Source organism: Ostrinia nubilalis, chromosome 3, assembly GCF_963855985.1.
Source record: "Ostrinia nubilalis chromosome 3, ilOstNubi1.1, whole genome shotgun sequence".
Classification (NCBI taxonomy): domain Eukaryota; kingdom Metazoa; phylum Arthropoda; class Insecta; order Lepidoptera; family Crambidae; genus Ostrinia; species Ostrinia nubilalis.
In genome coordinates this window covers 230,148-248,909 of record NC_087090.1, presented here as the reverse complement: position 1 = coordinate 248,909, position 18,762 = coordinate 230,148, and the positions used below count along the sequence as shown (strand labels likewise).

Below are 18,762 nucleotides of genomic sequence, written 5' to 3'. Positions count from 1 at the left end.
CAACACAAAAGGGGCGTAAAATTTACATACGGAATTGACACTTTCAGCCTACTTTCCCCAATGTTTCCCCAATTAGCGCGAATCTGCATAGCATTACTGCCGGCTACAGCTGGCGGCTGCAATCGCAATATCTATCCACTCTCAAGATTGCAATTTTTTCCCGCAACTGACGCTTCTTTATTATATCACGCCATAAAAGCCAGCGCTCGCCGCCGCACGACTTCATATAAAACGAATACCCATATATTAGATTAGTATTTCAAGCTGTTTTGACATGCATGGATATAGAATTGAATAATAAATAGAAATAACTGTAATTTCTGTGTTTTGTGTAATATCATATTTATTCAAGAATGTTATTCAACATATTATATTAATTTATAATATTACTCCTAGTCCCTATCAAGAGAATTATAGGATGACTGAAAATTCTAAAAGATTCCCATATCCCATACAGTAGAGCCAATACTCATTCATTATTATAGTATGGTCGAGCCAACAAGTCGTAGCGGCCCAACCTGGCGCGCTATCATTAGCTCGGAATTGAAACATACGAATCGCACACTTGTCTATAACTAGTTTTTGTTCTAAATCACTCGGCGAAACTCAATTTGGAGGGCAAAGGAAGCGGCGGTCCCGCGGGACGCACGCAGCCGGAGGGCCGCGCTAAGTGCTGCCGGAGCGGCCTTTATCCTGCGCGAATTATTAGCCGAGGAGGGAAAACATTAGCCTCTCCGGGAAAAATATAAGTAACAAGGAAAAGTGGCGGGTAAAACGCTCGGAAGATTTGATGTCGGGCACCAGTCGAGCGCGTCATGACTTCCCCACTTTAGCGCGCGACATCTCGCGCTGACGGCGCCCCCGGCCACAGACGTTGCAAACGGTTATTATTTAATTTTTCTCATAAGACGCATCTTAGCACCTCATTCTTAATTGAAAAAGATTATCATGCAGCTCTCAGTAAGATATTCACGTCTGCCCTTCTCCAGAGCGTTGCGTGTCATTACCGCGCATCGTTATGTCGTCGTTTATTAGCATTTTATCAATTTAGGGCAGCTGTTAATGTAACATGTTTTTTAATCACTTAGTTTACATTGTGTCATGCTTTTAACGACCGCTATAACATGGAGTCGTAAACTATATCATACAAATGACGGTGCGAATAACATAATTTATTTGTAGAGCTGAACTTTACATACATTAATAAAAATTAAAAGATACGAGAAACATGGGTACGAACACCGCTGGACTGTTGTGGCACGGTTGTGGTGTATCAAATCGAAACACACTATTTAGCTTACTTTGAAGGGGGCTATTAGTAATATTTATTTACGAACGCCTGCCAACACAGCGTCAACTACAGTTAAACCGATTCAAAGGTCAGTTCTACGATTCGACGTAGCAGGTGACAACTTTAATTCACATTATCGAAAAATCACTGATTACACTTTAGTTCAGTTCGAGAACTATGCAGACAGTGTAACCAATTATCCGTAAATTCAGGGCGGTGGTCAACGCAGAACTATACACTTCAGTCAATAGACTAGTCCAAGGCCAATTCTCCGAATTGACTTCAGAAATTATTAATCTTTATCTATATTAAGAAACTATGTAGACAATGTAAGTGTCCATCAACGGAGGGTGCTGGTCAAGGTAGAGAGCACTCATGGGTCACTAGAGAGCCGATTCTCTGAACTGCCGTCCAACATAACTTTATAGATTAACTAAGCTTCAGCCAAACCTGGGGAACTATTTGGACTATAAGTGGTCGCCAGCGAAGGCGCCGGTCACCGGGGCCCGCTCGGCGGATCGATGCGGTAGGCACCGCCTCAGATAATCCCATTTTAATTAAACCACCCGGATTTACCGACAGATTAATCAAGGGCCTCTCAAGAGCTCGGCTTCACCTCAGACACAGCTCGAAATTACCGACCAAGTCGTTTCAAACAGATCAGGAAGTGTACATTACTGAATAGATGATATCCATAGCAAAAACCATTATTATTTTGACCATTCAATCGTAGCGTAGTACACAGTCATTTCAAGCACAAATACTTTATGATATTTTTTTTTTATAAAGTTGGCACCAAACATCAAAGTCAAGTTGACGCCTAAAGATAAGTGTTGTTTGGCGGAATAAAAACTTCCCAACTGGGTGCCGAGTCGTCCTAATCGTCGCCAATTTGCCAATCTTGTCATTTATGTATTATGGTCGTTATCGGTTATCGGTTGTACCTATAGTCTTACTCGTAAGCTGGTTGTTTTTCCTGCGCTTTTCTGGGGCAAGCCTCAGTTATATTACATCACAATAAAGAAAGAATTCGACTCATTGTGTCGACTGTACAAAGAAATCGTCGAGACTCGAGATTCCTGTCGCCGTAATTAGCCGGCTCGACGTGACACTTGCCATAGAACTCTAAATACGAAAGCACAGTTAAAGCGCTTTTTTATTACTCGTATTAAAGTAATGGCTTCTGCATCACTTGCCACAAACTTACCTACAGTATAGTCAAAGCTTTTTATTGTGATCATTAATTCAAATTTAAATTCAAATAGGTACGTAGGCCCTTTTCAAGTTCAAGGCACTTATACAATTCCCAAAAATGGCTTGCTCTACCAACACTACATTACACAGTACAACATACTTCAACATGCTGAGAAGAAGTGGCGGAAGAAACTCAGTCATGTATTACATAACATGCCATCAGTACGAGATAGACAAATAAGTATATCCATATAGTATCCATGCACTTAATAGCAATCGATTATTTTATTTCGTGTTGTCTTAATAAAACTCTTTGTATTATAATGGCCAGAAGCAGCAGACACTACTCATCATTAGGTAGTCTATTTGATCAATTTAAAGATTTTTAAAACTCGAAACTTAAGCGAAATCATTTTGAGGAGCGGTATTGTAGTTTACCTACTTATTATACATATTTAATGCTCTAGTTAAACATAGAAATTCCTAAATAGACATCGTGTCAAATTTCATAGCTCTTGAAATATATTAACTCTAATCGGTGCTCCCCAAACATGGGATCATTTCCGCCCAATGGGCCGGTTGATAGAAAAAGCGTGGCGTCCGCTAGTTAGCCCGCGTAATGGCGCGTAGGGCGGGCGGCGCCCAATCTCGCGCGGCGGGCGGCCGGCGGCGGTCTCCACCACGCATCTATTTCGCTTAGATAAACTTAATAGTAAGTAAAGGATAAAAATAATGTAACGTAATGACATAAAATTTTCTGAATTAAGCTCTAAAATTACTTATTCATTTATCAAAAATTTCCAAATGTAGTCATTGGCTGACAAGGATCTCATTACACCACCGTTTGACACTAGTTCTTTAAGCTTCTCAGTAAAAGCTTCTTTACGAGTAACGAATCAAGAATCATGATACCAAATAACTAAAAGATATGTCAATGGCCAGGTTGTTTTTAGCTATACTAAAGTGACTGTTTTTTAAGTCTTTATTTTTTCATTAATCTGTTAATATTTTGTGATGAATATTTAAATATACATCCACATACTTATACCTGCAATCCATTGAATATTACTTACATATCAATGAAGGCAAGCAGAGCCACTCGTTCGATTTAAATCTACCTTCAATAAATTTACCTTTGATTTATGCTGCATATTTGCAATTTTTCGTACTTCTTATTAAATGGATGAAGTAAAATTAAATCATTTTTAAACATGCATATTTTTTTACTTTACTTGAACAGTGGTTACACAGGTGGTTATGAATACCTACGGAATAATTATAAAATGATAATCATTAAGCCTAGGCGTAGACCATCAACTTTTAGTTGGCCGATAGTTGGGCCCGATTTTTATTTGTATGAGAAATCGGCTTATACTAAATCGGTGTAATGTCCGCACTTCCATATATGCCCGTACTGATTAAACTGCCCGGCTAAACTATCGGCTGACAAAAATCGGTGGTCTGCGCCTAGGCTAAGAGTCATAGTTTTTGGCTACATGTAAGTACAGAAGAAGCCCGGCGCGCGCCGGGAACGGGACGTCAACATAATATTATTCGAAACCGACGCGCCTAACCAGCGAGCAGTGGTATATTTTATTACGTTACTCGCACCCTTCCTGGTTTTTTAAATTGAATTTTTCACTTGTAAAACTAGACTAGAAAAGATCTCATTCCTACTGAAAATTATTTGTTAGCTCTTTTCGTGTGACGTCTCTGGAAATACATATTGCAAGAAAACAGATTTTCCTTGTTCAATAGATTGATATAGGGAGCATAATAGACTGCACCGTTACATCCGCACAGCCAGTCAATTAGGTACAGCAATTGTAACAAATGATTCGCACCTCGCGCCGCCGCCGACAGCGACATATCGTCCGCGCGGCGCCGCGTCATTTCCGCGCTCCTACGCGGAGAAATTGCAAACCCAGTAACATCGCTGACAAAATAAAATATATCACCTTTATAAATTCACTCGCGAGGCAATATTGAATATGCGTGAGACGAATTGTGCCGAAGAAATTCGGAGGAAATGGAAAATCAAGCATTCAAATCAAGTGAACTCATAATCTACTTCAAGATTTACGCCTGCCAGAGCATCTTACTAGGAATCAATTATTTTAAATGCTTTCCCGTTACTTATAGCAACCGATCTTAAATGCATATTAATTTCTCAATATTGAATTGACGCCTCTTAATTGGAGGGTAATTACTATTGCAGTATTTATGCATGTCAAACCGGCGACTCCTAAATTACAGGTCGCATCTCGAAGATAAGCATTGTAAATAAAAAACACGTGGAAGTTACTCGTGCCATGTAGTCGTTATGCGGAATGTCATAAATTTTTGCGTTTCTCTGAAACAATCATTTCCGGTATGGCAAGCGCGTAAAAGGAAAATTGTACATAGTTTTTGGCTTTAAATAAATCTATTTTTGAAGGAATAGCCAAATATTTTTGACTACGTCGCAAAATCTTTTCATTCAATTGAATAGGTAGTAGTGCAGAATATACGATCACAGTGCGTCTTACTTACTACATTCCGGAGCAAATTCACTGTTATGATAATATATAATGGAGATTACGATTCCGATCCAGTTTATGCTAACTTTGGTATTTGGATCTGATTATTACCACTATCTCCTTAATAAGCATAAATATGTTTTCTACGCTGTCAATCAAAGCATACATGTATGTACAGGTAATAAGTAATGTTAAATTATTTCAAGAAAAAACCTTTTATACGCAGCAAAAAAACTAAATGAATGCGAAGCACAGCGCGTGGCGAGCTGCGAGCAAACGGCAATAACTTTAGAAGCGAATTGAAAGTAAATACTCGCGCGCGCGGAAATCAGCCGGGTCGGAAAAAATACACTCTGCTCGCGCGACCGGCCGGGGCGGGCTGACCCGCCCGGCTGGGTTTATTTGGAAAAGATTAGCACTCGCTTGGGGGTTTATTTGTTTATTTTAAAGTGTGCAATACAGATATTTCATCACAATCCCACCATGTCACAAAGTACGAGTAGCTGTAGTGTTCAGGTTAGATTCAGGATTAATTATTCCATAAGGTCTCACGGACATAAAGTATCTTTACTGCGAACTATGTTAGATAATTGGCAATTAAAAAAAGACTACTACTTTCTTTATCATTTAATTTTTTATAGAAAAGCGAAGCTAAATCCAATAAGCAACTCTTATAATCAATAAGCTATACACGAGTCGAATAGCAACGGCCATAAAGTGCAATGAAATGATCGCATCGCTCTGAGACACCTTTGGTGAGCAAGAATTAGAACGGCTCTCTATGATTACGCACAGCAGGGCACATACAGTTCATATTTCTGTTCTCCCTGATCTGCCACAACACAATACTTGAACACGACACATATGGCTCTGAATTTTACATTCCACACTATGGAGAACACAGATCATAGAAGTTGCACTGAAATTATAGAACACGAAATAATCATAACACTGCAACCAGGAACACGCTGCAAAATGGAAATGCAAAAATCTTCAACTTGCCAGACACACTTTAAGTATTCAACAGTCAGAAGTGGGTAGAGTTACACTTAAATGAGCTAATTTAAAAAAACACTGCTTGTACTATTGGCCTCAGTCCCAGCTACCCATTTCCTATCATGTCGTCTCGTTCTATCACAAAGAATCACCATTTGATAAGAGCGGGAGAAAAAACGGAAATGGGTAGCTGGAAGTGTGGTCGATAGTAGTTATTTCTTATTTTGCGTTAATTATTATTCAAGATTTTACATAAGTATGTTACTTTACTCTCCACATCTCTATTTCGATAAGTATTGAGCACCTAGCTATTTATTTAAATTGCTGTTTCGTTTACTCACTAAACCCTTTATATATAAACGAAAATAAAAGCAACCCCCAGATTTCGTGAAAAGGAAGAATCGAGCGTGGTTTTTGTCCGGCTTAGAGTGAATCCGGTCATCCCATAAATCCGTTTTATCCCAATCAATGTAGTGAAATACAGGCGTTTGAATCTAGAGCGGGTTTGTGGAAATTATGCCCAAGCACATCATTTTTATTTGCGGCCGCGCGCCGGCGCACATAAATCTGCGCGGTGATTCGCTGAAATACGACGCCCTTTGTTCTACGGCTAAAATATAGGCTCAAGACAGGTTTTTTTGTGGCTATTCTTAGCCGTTAGTATTCCACGGTGTGTTTTAGTGCACTATCCACTAGCTAGGGCGCTCACTGCTTAGCAATAGAGCTTTTACATCAAACATTACTAGGTTGTAACAAAACGAAGTAGATTTTTCGTAAATTATTTATATTCCGTTCTTGTTTAAATGGGTTTAAATATTACTTTTTATAGCTATTAGCATAATAATAACCTAAAATTGTTAATAAAATAATTAATATTATTTTTAAACTTATTTTGTAACTATTCTATAGTCTTTAGATTTTATAGAATAGTTACATAATAAGTTAACGTTCAATGCTTTAGATCAAAGTATAAATGATTCATAAAAATCGATCACTCAAAGTCGTCACATTTTAACCTATTCCATCCGTCTTTGACCTTCCGACCGAATTGGTTAACCAAATTCAAATCGTAGGTGCGATGTACAGTCACGGAATGAAAAGGTTCGTCAGTTTTCAAATTGATTCCTTCAACGAATCGTGAGCACATATTACCTTTTGAAACTATGTTACAGAATAATTTTAAATTAGAGAAAATAATCTTTAACTGTTCGTCAGTAAAGTTCAAAATTATTCAGATCAAAGTTGTTTGACGATTTATCTTGTCAAGAAGATTATTATGATTGATAAACTAAAACCTTCTTGTTGGTTCAACCTGCCATTATTATGTCTATTAAATAAAAAAAAACTATTGTCAATTGGTCAATGTCATCATTGCATTGCACTGATGGGATAGAAAAATAAACAAGCAAAACCTTATTCGTCAGCAAACGTCATATTTATTTAAATGTTAGCAGCACTGTTTCTTGCACTGTTATGTTGGCAGGTTTGACTCTTTGGTGCAAGCGAAAACCGACACTAAGGTGACGAACCTTTTCATTCCGCGACTGTACATAAATGTCCGTCTAAACTGAAATTCTACGAATATTATCCCGTTCATAGCGATAACCGCTGCCAAGAGACTGGACACCGTCTTTACACAAGGCGACATTTCTACTCCAGTAGCTCCTACCACTTAAAGCCACACCAATTGAAAATAATTCGGCTACTCGTATCAAAATCACAAGAAACCGATTAATTTACCGATTAACTCGTGGTTCATAAGGCTGTTCTTGAATATCCACCATCTGTCTTGCCACTCCTCGTAACAAAGTTGACTACTACCTAAGTTTGGCCTTTCAAACACATCACAAGTCTAACATAAAAAACTTACTTGCTTCTATTGGTTTTATTTTAGTCAAAATTTGTGTTTGAACGTTAATGACATTAAATGCTCGAGTTCGGTTTTGAAATAACATTCACAAACGCGACGTCACAATCACGCTGCACATAACCCAATCAAAATGTTGATTATTGCAAATGGTAGTAAAAGTACACACGTCGGGAACAGACATGTGCGGTGCGCAATAAATAATACTGAGGGATGTCCGATCACCGTATTATAAATCGGATCCGTTCGAGCGCCGAGCGCAATATTTCGGAGCAGATTTGTCGGATTAATTACGACGAGCGGAAAAATACAATAACTCGCGTATAAATCATCGATAAAGTGCAATGAATAATGATTATTCGTTTGGTCGTCGTTTTTGCGTGTCGGCGAGAGGCGAGTGATTTACCGCTCGATGCACTGCGCCCGCTCCGCAGAATAGAAGAGCACAGAAAGAACAGTTCATCCGGAGCGAGATCCTATCGCAGTAATTCATAGCTAAATGCAAACGTCTCATCACGATCATCACCATTTCGGCCACAGGACGTACGCTGCTGAAATCCGGCCTCCGCCAATGATTTTCACATCGCCCGGTTGCTAGCGGCGTAACATCAATAGCTTGACATGTTACGACATTCGTCTATTGGGCAGTCGTATCAAGATACACTACGCACTATTTGACATCTTGGACTAACTATGAAGCGCTCAGTTTTGATACATTTCAAGTCGAGGTCGTACCGCTTCACGCGGCGTTGTGCTAGCTAGCTCCGCCGCGCCGCTTTGCCGAATAAATCTCGTAAGCGATGCTGTCGACGACTTTACGACCAGATGCATATTTTTATGAACGAGTGACGCGCCCCCACATCGACCAAAATTGAGTCGCAGTTGTGCGGTTTAGATGCGCTGACGTTTGCATTCCAAATGCTCCTTATCGCGCTCCTCGAATTCACTATGGATTCAATATCTTGAAAGACGTAGCATAAAATTTTACCGTCATAAGAGTATGAATATTTGATTTCATTTCGAACATCTTATTTCTTTTCCATCAAAATCCACATCCGATTAGGAAGGTTATCAGGCCGGACCCCTATAACTGGATCTGCTTGCATGAGGAATCCTATTACGCGTCGCACTAATGATTGGGTCCGGGACGAGCCTTCGGCGGGTTTTTTTATTCAATGCTATTCAATGTCAATCTAATTCCGCAGCTGGGTCCCACATTTAATTAAATACTCGTAATATAAGCGCAAAAGCTGAGGGCAGGGAAAAACTATGCCTGTGATAGGCATATGTAATGTAAAAGCATGACATAACAAGTACCTAGTTATCTGACTATACACAACTAAAACACTTAGTAACACACCTACATTCAGCACTCTTGTTAATACACAAGTATGACCTAGATATGCAAAATGGAGGTGAAACGTGTCGGTATCGTAAATATGCGACAATCGCCGCGACCTTCATAGGAAGTGCGCGGCATTAGCGGCGACGCGCGGTGATTGATGGACTCGCCCAGTTAATATTGGCTCTATAAGCCGCCGCCTTCCGCACCCAATACGTCAGCGTTTAGGCTTCACGCGCCAAAATGATATGCCCAAATAGGTTCTTATGGCAGATATCGAGTACGTGCGCGGCAAGTGACATATAAAATTACATAAAATCCGCATTTTCTTCGGAGGTTTCGGAAAATGTGCGAACAAAACGTTAATTTGAAAAATAAACAAAAAAATAAGACTTACCAAATTCCTCCAGATAATTATTCACCTGTAAATAAAGAGACAATGGTTAATTAAAGCGTACAAATACGAATTGTCTTGAATTAACCTGAAGAATACAATTGAGTACTTATTTATCGCCAAGTTAAAATGTAAATGATTTACACACTAGACCGCAAGTTGACAGCCGCAGGCCGGGAGCAGCCGGCCGCGCACTAGCGCCGCCACAGGCACCCCGAGCCCCGACGCACGCGCCAACTAATTAAACTCGTTTAATTGCAGTTGTGCCGCTGTTTGCGATACCGAGACGGCCGATGAATACATTTCGCCGGAACTTGCGCCGTTAATGCTGCCTATGATTAATATTTACATTAATTTGTGCAAATTGCCAGCTATAATTTTGCGCTGTTTACCGTCTTCGAGCACCCTTTGAAGTGACCCCGCGCCGGAGTTTATCTTTGCCAACAAGATATTTCGAAGATCTATATTTATTATAACTTGCTAAAGGCTTTTTCAATACAAATCCTACAAGATGAATTTATTTTTCGCTGATAATAATTGGATATCTTCAATACGCTATCAATCATTTTGATGTACCTAATGTATTGTGTTGGTTTTACTTGTATTTTATTATTTCTATAGTAATCTCTAGTGTTCAATTTCTAGCAGATCTGTAACATCGAAGATAAAATATTTATTTAGAATGCTTATAGATATACTCGCTTTTGCCCGCGGCTTCACCCGCGTGAAATTTAGTCTGTCACAGATCGTCATAAATTATAGCCTGTAATATGTTATTCTGGGTTATAAACAATAATAAAGTTTCATCAAAATCCGTTCAGTAGTTTTTGCGTGAAAGAGTAACAAACATCCAGACATTCAAACTTTCGCATTAATAAATATTAGTAAGAATTAGTAAGATCAATAATTCAATATGTACGTTCCGTGCAAACTTGTAGGTATGTAAATAGTTGGTTCGTGAAATTAAGATTTCGAGCAAAAAAATCATGTTTGTTGTGTGTTAAACACTTTATTGAGAGACTGCAAATGTTTTGAAATAGAGCCGAGAAACTACGGTCAATGCGCTAGCATTAATATTCCAGTATAAGCTGTGGTATAAGGAAAATATGTTTATCACCAAGGACGTATGTATCATAATTACCTACACAGTATGTAGTAAACAGCCGAAGATACGGCGCGGCACGAAACATGCACCAATGCAAATGAGCGGAAGCGCGCGACACTATAAATATGAGCGAACAGCCTATTCAATGTACATTGAAACTTGCCTGCATTATTCAGGGAGGATAATCACGACATACTTGTGTGCTTTGCGGCCTATATGTATGTTTTAGTTGTGTCTAGTTAGCCACGAATTGCGTGCTACGAACTACGGGAACTGCGGCCGTTATATTCAAGTGTAAGTACATGAAAAATATTAATGTGTACCTTCAGTTAATATAGCTCAGATTCGTTTAAGTATAAATACTCGTATAGGGATTGAATACAAATCCGTGATTGTGTATCACACGTATTTATTAAATCTGTGTTTTTAACTTAACCCTTAAAATATTTTGTGCGAGGGTTGAGCCTCTTTCGGACACGAACGAAGCCCTTTTGCGGTGGCAAAGTTTTCAATTAAAGGTTCCAATTGAAGCTTAACCTCGAAAAAGATGCCACAATACCCCGTGAAAGGCATCAATAGCAGCATATGTTTACAAAACGTGCCCATTTACCACCAGGTACCCGTCCCTTGGCACACTAATAAACAGAATAAAATATTAACGAAACGTTACTTCGATGGCAGAACGGCACGAACTTTACGCCGCAGATTATGGATTATGTAATGTTATAATGCAACTCTATTATCTACCATTATTTATCCATACTCGCATAACCCTAATGGAGGGTTAGGGTATTTTTGTGCTAATCCGACCCGCATTAGTTTTGATCAAAACTCTCCGCGGATAATCTCGCAGGTACCGGAGCGACCGGCGCATGGTAAACGGCCGGCAGCTTATTGCCAACCGCACTTATTAAACGCCCCAATGAGCACTTACACGCACTCACTATTGATTTACGATCACGCACGTTCATATATCGAGCGCGAGCTTTTCAATTCGAGCTTTTATTTCGTGGAAATGACGGACGCAAGGTAATGGCCGTTTCAAATTGGCCGCCCGGGCCTTTGGCCGGCGTCGTCGGCTTCAAACTGAAACGCGAGAATGCTTCCTTCCGCTGGAAAACAATTTTCTCCGAAGCACGGCGCCGACATCGGCAATATCCTCGCGCTGCGCTCATCCCGCCCGCGACAGAACGCACGCCATGAGGTACATTTTCGACTACGTAAATGGAATGTGGGTACCTACTTCGATTTTAAAACATTTTTTTTTATCGGCAACCTGCAAAATACCAGTTTTGTACATAAGTACTATGGCGAATAGATAATCGTACTACGGGGCTTCTCTGTGAATTACATCGGAATTGAAATCCGTGACCAGTTTTGTTACCTTGATTAAATTTGTAGCAAAAGTGAAAAGTAGAGTCAGAGAGTGAAATAAAGTGTGAAGTAGAGTCGCTTAGTTCAATAACTTAAAACATACCTAAAACATCATTTAGCGAGCCAAAGCAAGCTTGGTGAAAGTAGAATGACATCGCGTAAATACCTACCAATGTAGGTATACTACGCAATATAGAACCGCTAAAACTTAAACCCCGAGAGAGCGCCTAGTTGGCGCGTTATTGCACACGCGCGTCATATCGCAACTAGAAAGTATTCGCGTCGCGTCTCGCTGCTAATTAGTTGGCAACTCGAACAGATTTGCGCAACTCCCGCAACTCCGCAACTCCCCGGCCGACAACTTCGTAATCGCTGCGATTGTAACGGATATGCTCTCTTATGGGAACTTCACCTGTGTGCGTGGAACTTTACCCGAAAACTTTCATTCAAGATTTCTTTGCTGTTCGTCGCTAGACAAATATTTCTTTGTTTGTGTTTGTGATACGAAAACTTTTCTCAAGTAGTGATTTCATTATGCCTCCGTCAACATTGAACAAGAGCGGTCCCAGTTAGTATGTTTACCTACAATTAATTACATTATTACACAGGTTATTATTAACGCAGTTAGATGTAGGTATTTATTGTTATGTATAATTAAGTAGTATTTTTTTTATATCCACAATGAGGAAGCTCTTGGCCTGTATCTCACCTGACTATGTATTAAATAGACCCGTGAAAATGTTTACTAATCCATAATGTATTAAAAATGTAAATCATATGAAACGCAAATCTAAATGGTCAGTTTATCTGTAGTAAAGTACTATTGAATAGTTTTCTTTTTGATTGAAAACTAAGATGAGAGGAAACGAGTGAAACAGTCGATTGGCTTGTCAAGTAGCTGACACCATTCCAATGTTCTTTTATTCCTCATTCTCACACTGGACAGCCTCCCCCCCCCCCCCCCCCTCGCGTTGCTTTCAATTAAGTTATTAACGTAACGACCTGCACCGCCCGGACTCTTTATACAAAATGCTAATTCCATCTCCGATTCCCGTTCGATTGGGATTCGACTTTGCACATTTTAATTCGCAACAAAAAAAATGGAATGGCGTTAATTTGAACTATTCTCAATCAGATTAGTGGTTTGAGTTTGTTTTTAACTCGCTACGAGATTTTTCTCAGACTTCGTTAATTAAACTGTTCCTGCTTTATCTCAAAAGATTGGGGTTGATCAATAAGCTACATTTTTTTAGATATATTTTTATAATTTTATCCACGTTATTACTTATTCCAATTCTTTTATATTTGCAAGATAAATTTTTGTTCTATGACAGACAAGACAAGAGCAAAGAAGATTTTCTTTTTGCTGAATGTGAAAAAAGAAGTCCCAATACAAAATTTTCAGCACGCACTGTCCTATTGTTCTATGTAATATACATTACATCCATATATCATGTTTGTTTATTTTAATATTGGTAAATGAATTTTAGATTTGCATTGGTGTTCAATTCGCAAGGTGATCCTCTAAAGTTGGTGGTGTTAATAATGAATGTCGGCCGTATGGTGTAGTGGTTCGAAACGGACTACTATTCCGGAGGTTGCGGGTTCGATTCCCGCACAGTACAAACATTTGTGTGCATGAACATATTTGTTTGTATTGGACTGGGTGTTTTCTATGAATATTTATGTATGTATTTACAAAAAAAAGAAGTATTTATAGTAGGTACGACCGCTTAAATGAGACCTCGCATGCGGAACGTTTAACGTTAACCACTTTACTGTGACGTCATATATCTTGAGAATTATCCAGTGAACTTTTTTGATTTTATCTCATGTCTAACGACTCCGCCCGCTTCTTAAGATATGTGACGTCATTTAAGCGGTCGTACTATAAGTATATTTATATCCGTTGTCTAGTACCCATAGTACAAGCTTTGCTTAGTTTGGAACTAGAAGCGCAGTGTAAAATGTCGAAGGATATTTATTTATTTATTCAAGGATATTTATGTTGTCCGCAGCATCGGAGGCGCCGCTGGGCGTGGGCGGGCTGGTGGGCGCGGCGGGCGCGGGCGCGGGCGCGGTGTGCGCGCTGCTGGCGGGCGCGTGCGCACTGTGGCTGCGCCGGCGCCGCCGCCCGCGCGCGCTCAAGCCGCCGCCGCAGCCGCCCGCGCGCCCGCCCAAGCCCGACCACGACGACGCCGAGCCCGACCTCATCCCCAACAACTACTGTGAGTGCCCAAAGGTCACCCAAAGAGCGATGGAGCGTGCTATGCTCGGAGTTTCCCTGCGTGATCGAATCAGAAATGAGGAGATCCGTAGGAGAACCAGAGTGACTGACATAGCCCGCAGAATCGCTAAAATCAAGTGGCAGTGGGCGGGGCACATAGCTCGAAGAGCTGATGGCCGCTGGGGCAGGAAAGTTCTTGAGTGGCGACCACGAGCTGGAAGACGTAGCGTGGGCAGGCCTCCCACTAGGTGGACCGACGATCTGGTGAAGGTCGCGGGAAGTACCTGGATGCAAGCGGCGCAGGACCGGTCTTTGTGGAAATCCTTGGGGGAGGCCTTTGTCCAGCAGTGGACGTCTTTCGGCTGAAACGAACTGTGAGTGCCGCACACTACTCAATATGACACTCGCCTTGTATGGTGTTTCTTATAATTATTATTTTAGTCAGTGAATCCTTGAAGGGATGCGCAATACCTACTAAAGCCTGGTCCGTGAGCACGTAGAATTTTGTCCAATGACCCCAAGCTACCCATCCTTATCACTCGCGCGTAATTATGTTGCTGTCGCGCTCGCACACTCACTGCGGGCGCCCGTCGCACAGTCGCGACAGCAATATAATTACTTTAACAGTAGCCTTATTCTCGTAACAAAACTTCAACGACAACAAATCGCTGAATTGCGATCCTATCGAGTAATCGTTCTATCGAAATGACCCTTGTGAATGCGGATTCGAAATGGTTTTCAAAAGGACGATTTCTAAACATCAACGAGATTTTGACTGTGTCAAAATACGTGAATTAGACCACATGAAGGGCGTATTTCTATAAGTTGTACGTAAAACACCAACTGCACCATGACTGCTACATCTGAACCGTGACTGTATCACCACAGCTCACATCTAGTCACAAATAGCCTCAATTCCATCCACGCTTGCTACTCGCACTGGACAGGACACCACAATTATACAGAGCCAAGAGGAACGTAGACGCCTCTGCAACCGCTTATTATAGTGTATTTGTTCCCGGTTTAGTTTAGGGATTATAGGTATGAATACTTTAATTAATCTGACTCCCCGTTGTAAAGACGATTGGACTGACCCAAGTAGCACGCCTTGCTATTAGACCATAGAATCTGACACTGACACCCGCATAATGGGAGAATGAGATGACCAAGACTAATACGATTACTATGAAAGTATCACAAATTCAACATATTGAAAATACGAGTGGACATTGATTGTAAAAAATTAAGGTAAGTACCTATTCGTACCTATATGTACGTACAGGTAAACCAAGTTCTTGTTAAAATCTTAAACGATTCAATCCTTTAAAGCCCCACTCACATATTTTTTATCCCGAATGTAAAACTTTTCAATTACGACCGCCCATATTGACATTCAGCACGTAAACTTAACACTTTAGAACCCAGTAATGAAGGATCAGAATCCCCGCTCCGTAGCGCCCGCGTCGAGCAAAAACCTCCCGCGCATAATAAGGGTTTAAGCATTAATAAGGCCGCGGCGACACTGCGCGCCCCATGCATGCCAAATGCGCCGCCGCAATGTACCCGCACCTTTATATTCATCGACACCATTACTATTTAAGAAGGCAAGGCGTATTTGTTCGTAGATATCGAATATTTACATACAAAATATTGATAGGAGGAACCTTGTACAAGAGAACTCTCTTATTTATGTGCGCGAACGTCTCCGTGTCATGAATAAAATTTGTTTCATAACTCAGATCAGAGATTACGAATCTCTACGCCGCGATAAACGCCGGGGCGGAACAATAGGAATAACGCATAATACATAAACATCGCGAACCGAAACATCTGCTTCAGCTTCAATCGCTCAAATCTTCGTGAAGTATAAATAATACCCGTAATTCAATGACGCAATCGATATTGAAAATCTTATTTATATTCTTTTTCATATTGTACTACATATCTTCAAGGCGAGAGTGAATAAGCACTTACAGGGCAGATATGCACCATCCTAGACTGCATCTCACTTAACATCAGGTGCGATTGTGGTCAAAAACCTATAAACCAATTATGCAAAAAAAAAAACATATTAAGTTCTGTCTACTATTGACCTGAAACAGCTGTTATCAGTTTGATAAATTGTTGTTTAATGTTATGATGTGGCTTGCAATGACTGCATCGACTGTAAAGGCTGAAGATGACGCTCGTACCATAAAGGTCCATTATATTGATTACATGGTACAATTGATTACAATATTGAACAAAACACAAGTGACTACTCTACAGTCATGAGATTTAATAGTATCCTTACTAATTACAAACGTAAAAGTTTGTATGGAACTATAATGATTTTCACGCAAAAACTACTGAACGGATTTTGATGACACTACAGTTTTATTGTTAAAACATTAATAACTTATAAGCTATAATTTATAACGATCTGAGACAAACTGAACTTTACGCAGGCGAAGCCGCAGGTAAAAGTTAGTATGTATGTATGTATTGTATGTATATGTATCATGTGAATCTACGGTGACTGAGAAATCCAAACAACGTGGTTTATGTGACCGACTTTTGAAAAAACACTAATCATGATAAAAAAAATATCAAAAGCTTATTTTATTTCATCGTCCTCTCAGGAAGACGGTACTAACAAAGATAAAGAATGTGAATTACCACAACATACAGTTACAAGCGAGGTTTCGTCTCAAAGTTGCCTCTTGAGCCACGAGTAGCTCTACAGATAGATCGTCCACTGGTGCTTAAAACATCGTGTTTGTGCAATTCAGACAAAGCACGCAGAATAGTCATTCAAATATTCATGTTTGGGGTAACGAAAAAGGCAGCGGTTAAAAGCCAATCCTCATAAAAGCTTAATATGGGCCGAATTTGTCGGTGATGTAGCGGCGCGCCAGGCAACGCTCGTTGCTGCATCATTTTTGCATGGGTACTCGTTGTTTTTGGAAAATCAATAATAGCCATATCGTTAAATAGCTGCTAAATCTTTTAAATTCACTGAATATGTTACGGAAAATCTTTTAAAAGAAATACTTACATTGATTCTTTAAGAATCACTTCATGAATTGACCGCGGTTTAATTGGTGTGTGTAAACAATGCTTATGTATAATAAATTGGTATGTGTAAACAATAATAGGACTTCATTTATTAAAATTGACTTTGGACATTAGGGACTAAAATACAAAGTAATGCATGCGCCGCAGATTATTTATCGAGTCGTTAATCCGGTTCACATTGTACAAGATTAACAGACTATGGAAAATCTAATGAAGGTGGCGGCGGCCGGCGCCGGGCGAAGTCAAATCGCCAACACGATTAGGGCCGAACTAATATTGTGCCGGAGTGGCGTGAGCTGGATTACGCCGCCGCCGGACCGCCGGACCGCCGAACCCGGTACCGCCGGGGCTCGCCAAATACCGATTCTTGCCTCGTTAAAATTATCGTTATATTCTCTTGGTTCGGACGCGGTGCATGTATCCCACGGGATCTTCTGGGTGTTCTGGGAGCTTTTATTCCGCATACAATTTGATAAATACTTATATTAGGACTTTAGGATAAGGCGTTCCACAGGGTTCGATCCTTGGTCCACTGTTATTTATACTTTTTATAAATGACATTCATAAATGTTTCATTCATTCTCGGTGTCTATTATTTGCTGATGACATGAAGGTATACAAAAAAGTTAGCACTTTGAGTGACTGTATTCACTTGCAGCAGGATCTGGATAGACTGCACCGTTATTGTATCTTAAATAAACTTGATCTTAACATTTCCAAATGTAGCTGTATGACATTCACTAGATCCCGAAATGCAATATTCTACAAGTACACATTAAACGGGCAAGCGCTTCAGAGAACCGAATATATACGAGATCTTGGCGTCATTCTGGACCCTAAGCTTCTTCTTGACAGGCATATTGACTCAATAACTTCTAAAGCCACAAAAACCCTTGGATTCGTAATTAGACTCACGAAAAACTTTAAAATGGCTAAGTCACTTAAAATATTATATTGTTCACTGGTTAGAAGCCAGCTTGAATATGCATGTCAAGCATGGAATCCCCAATATGATTATTACATACGGAGAATTGAAAAAATTCAGAAAAAGTTTCTTAGATTTTTAAACTTCAAACACCGGATAATGGGCACGACTTACGAGGCTGACTGTAAGCATCATCATCTACTTCCATTAAAACTGCGAAGAGAAGTCGCTGATCTTACCTTCCTCCATAACCTAATTAATGGTAAAATAGACTGCAGTGAGCTTCTTTCGCGAATCAAGTTACAGGTGCCTACTCGTGCCAATGTCAGGAGAAATTACCTTAGACTTCACGTTGATGCATGTACCACTAATTATGGACGCAATTCCTTCTTTAACAGAGTTTTCAAAACTTTTAACAGCAATTATTCTGAAAATGTTGACCTTTTTCATATTGTGAGACCAAACTACTTC

General features: G+C 40.0%; 2 protein-coding genes across 2 annotated transcripts in view; one reads left to right on the top strand and one right to left on the bottom strand.

Annotated features, from left to right (window-relative positions):
- The window catches only part of LOC135088256 (nephrin), a 135,420-nt gene extending 127,744 nt beyond the window's left edge, over positions 1 to 7,676 (top strand). Inside the window, exon 13 of the mRNA XM_063983132.1 lies at positions 7,600 to 7,676. Within this exon, the coding sequence (XP_063839202.1) occupies positions 7,600 to 7,676 (77 nt within the window). The remainder of the gene's footprint in view (positions 1 to 7,599) is intronic.
- Positions 1 to 18,762, bottom strand: part of LOC135087433 (uncharacterized) — a 364,186-nt gene that overhangs the window by 303,111 nt on the left and 42,313 nt on the right. Inside the window, exon 3 of the mRNA XM_063982190.1 lies at positions 9,607 to 9,631. The gene's annotated coding sequence lies outside the window, so the exon portion shown is untranslated. The remainder of the gene's footprint in view (positions 1 to 9,606; positions 9,632 to 18,762) is intronic.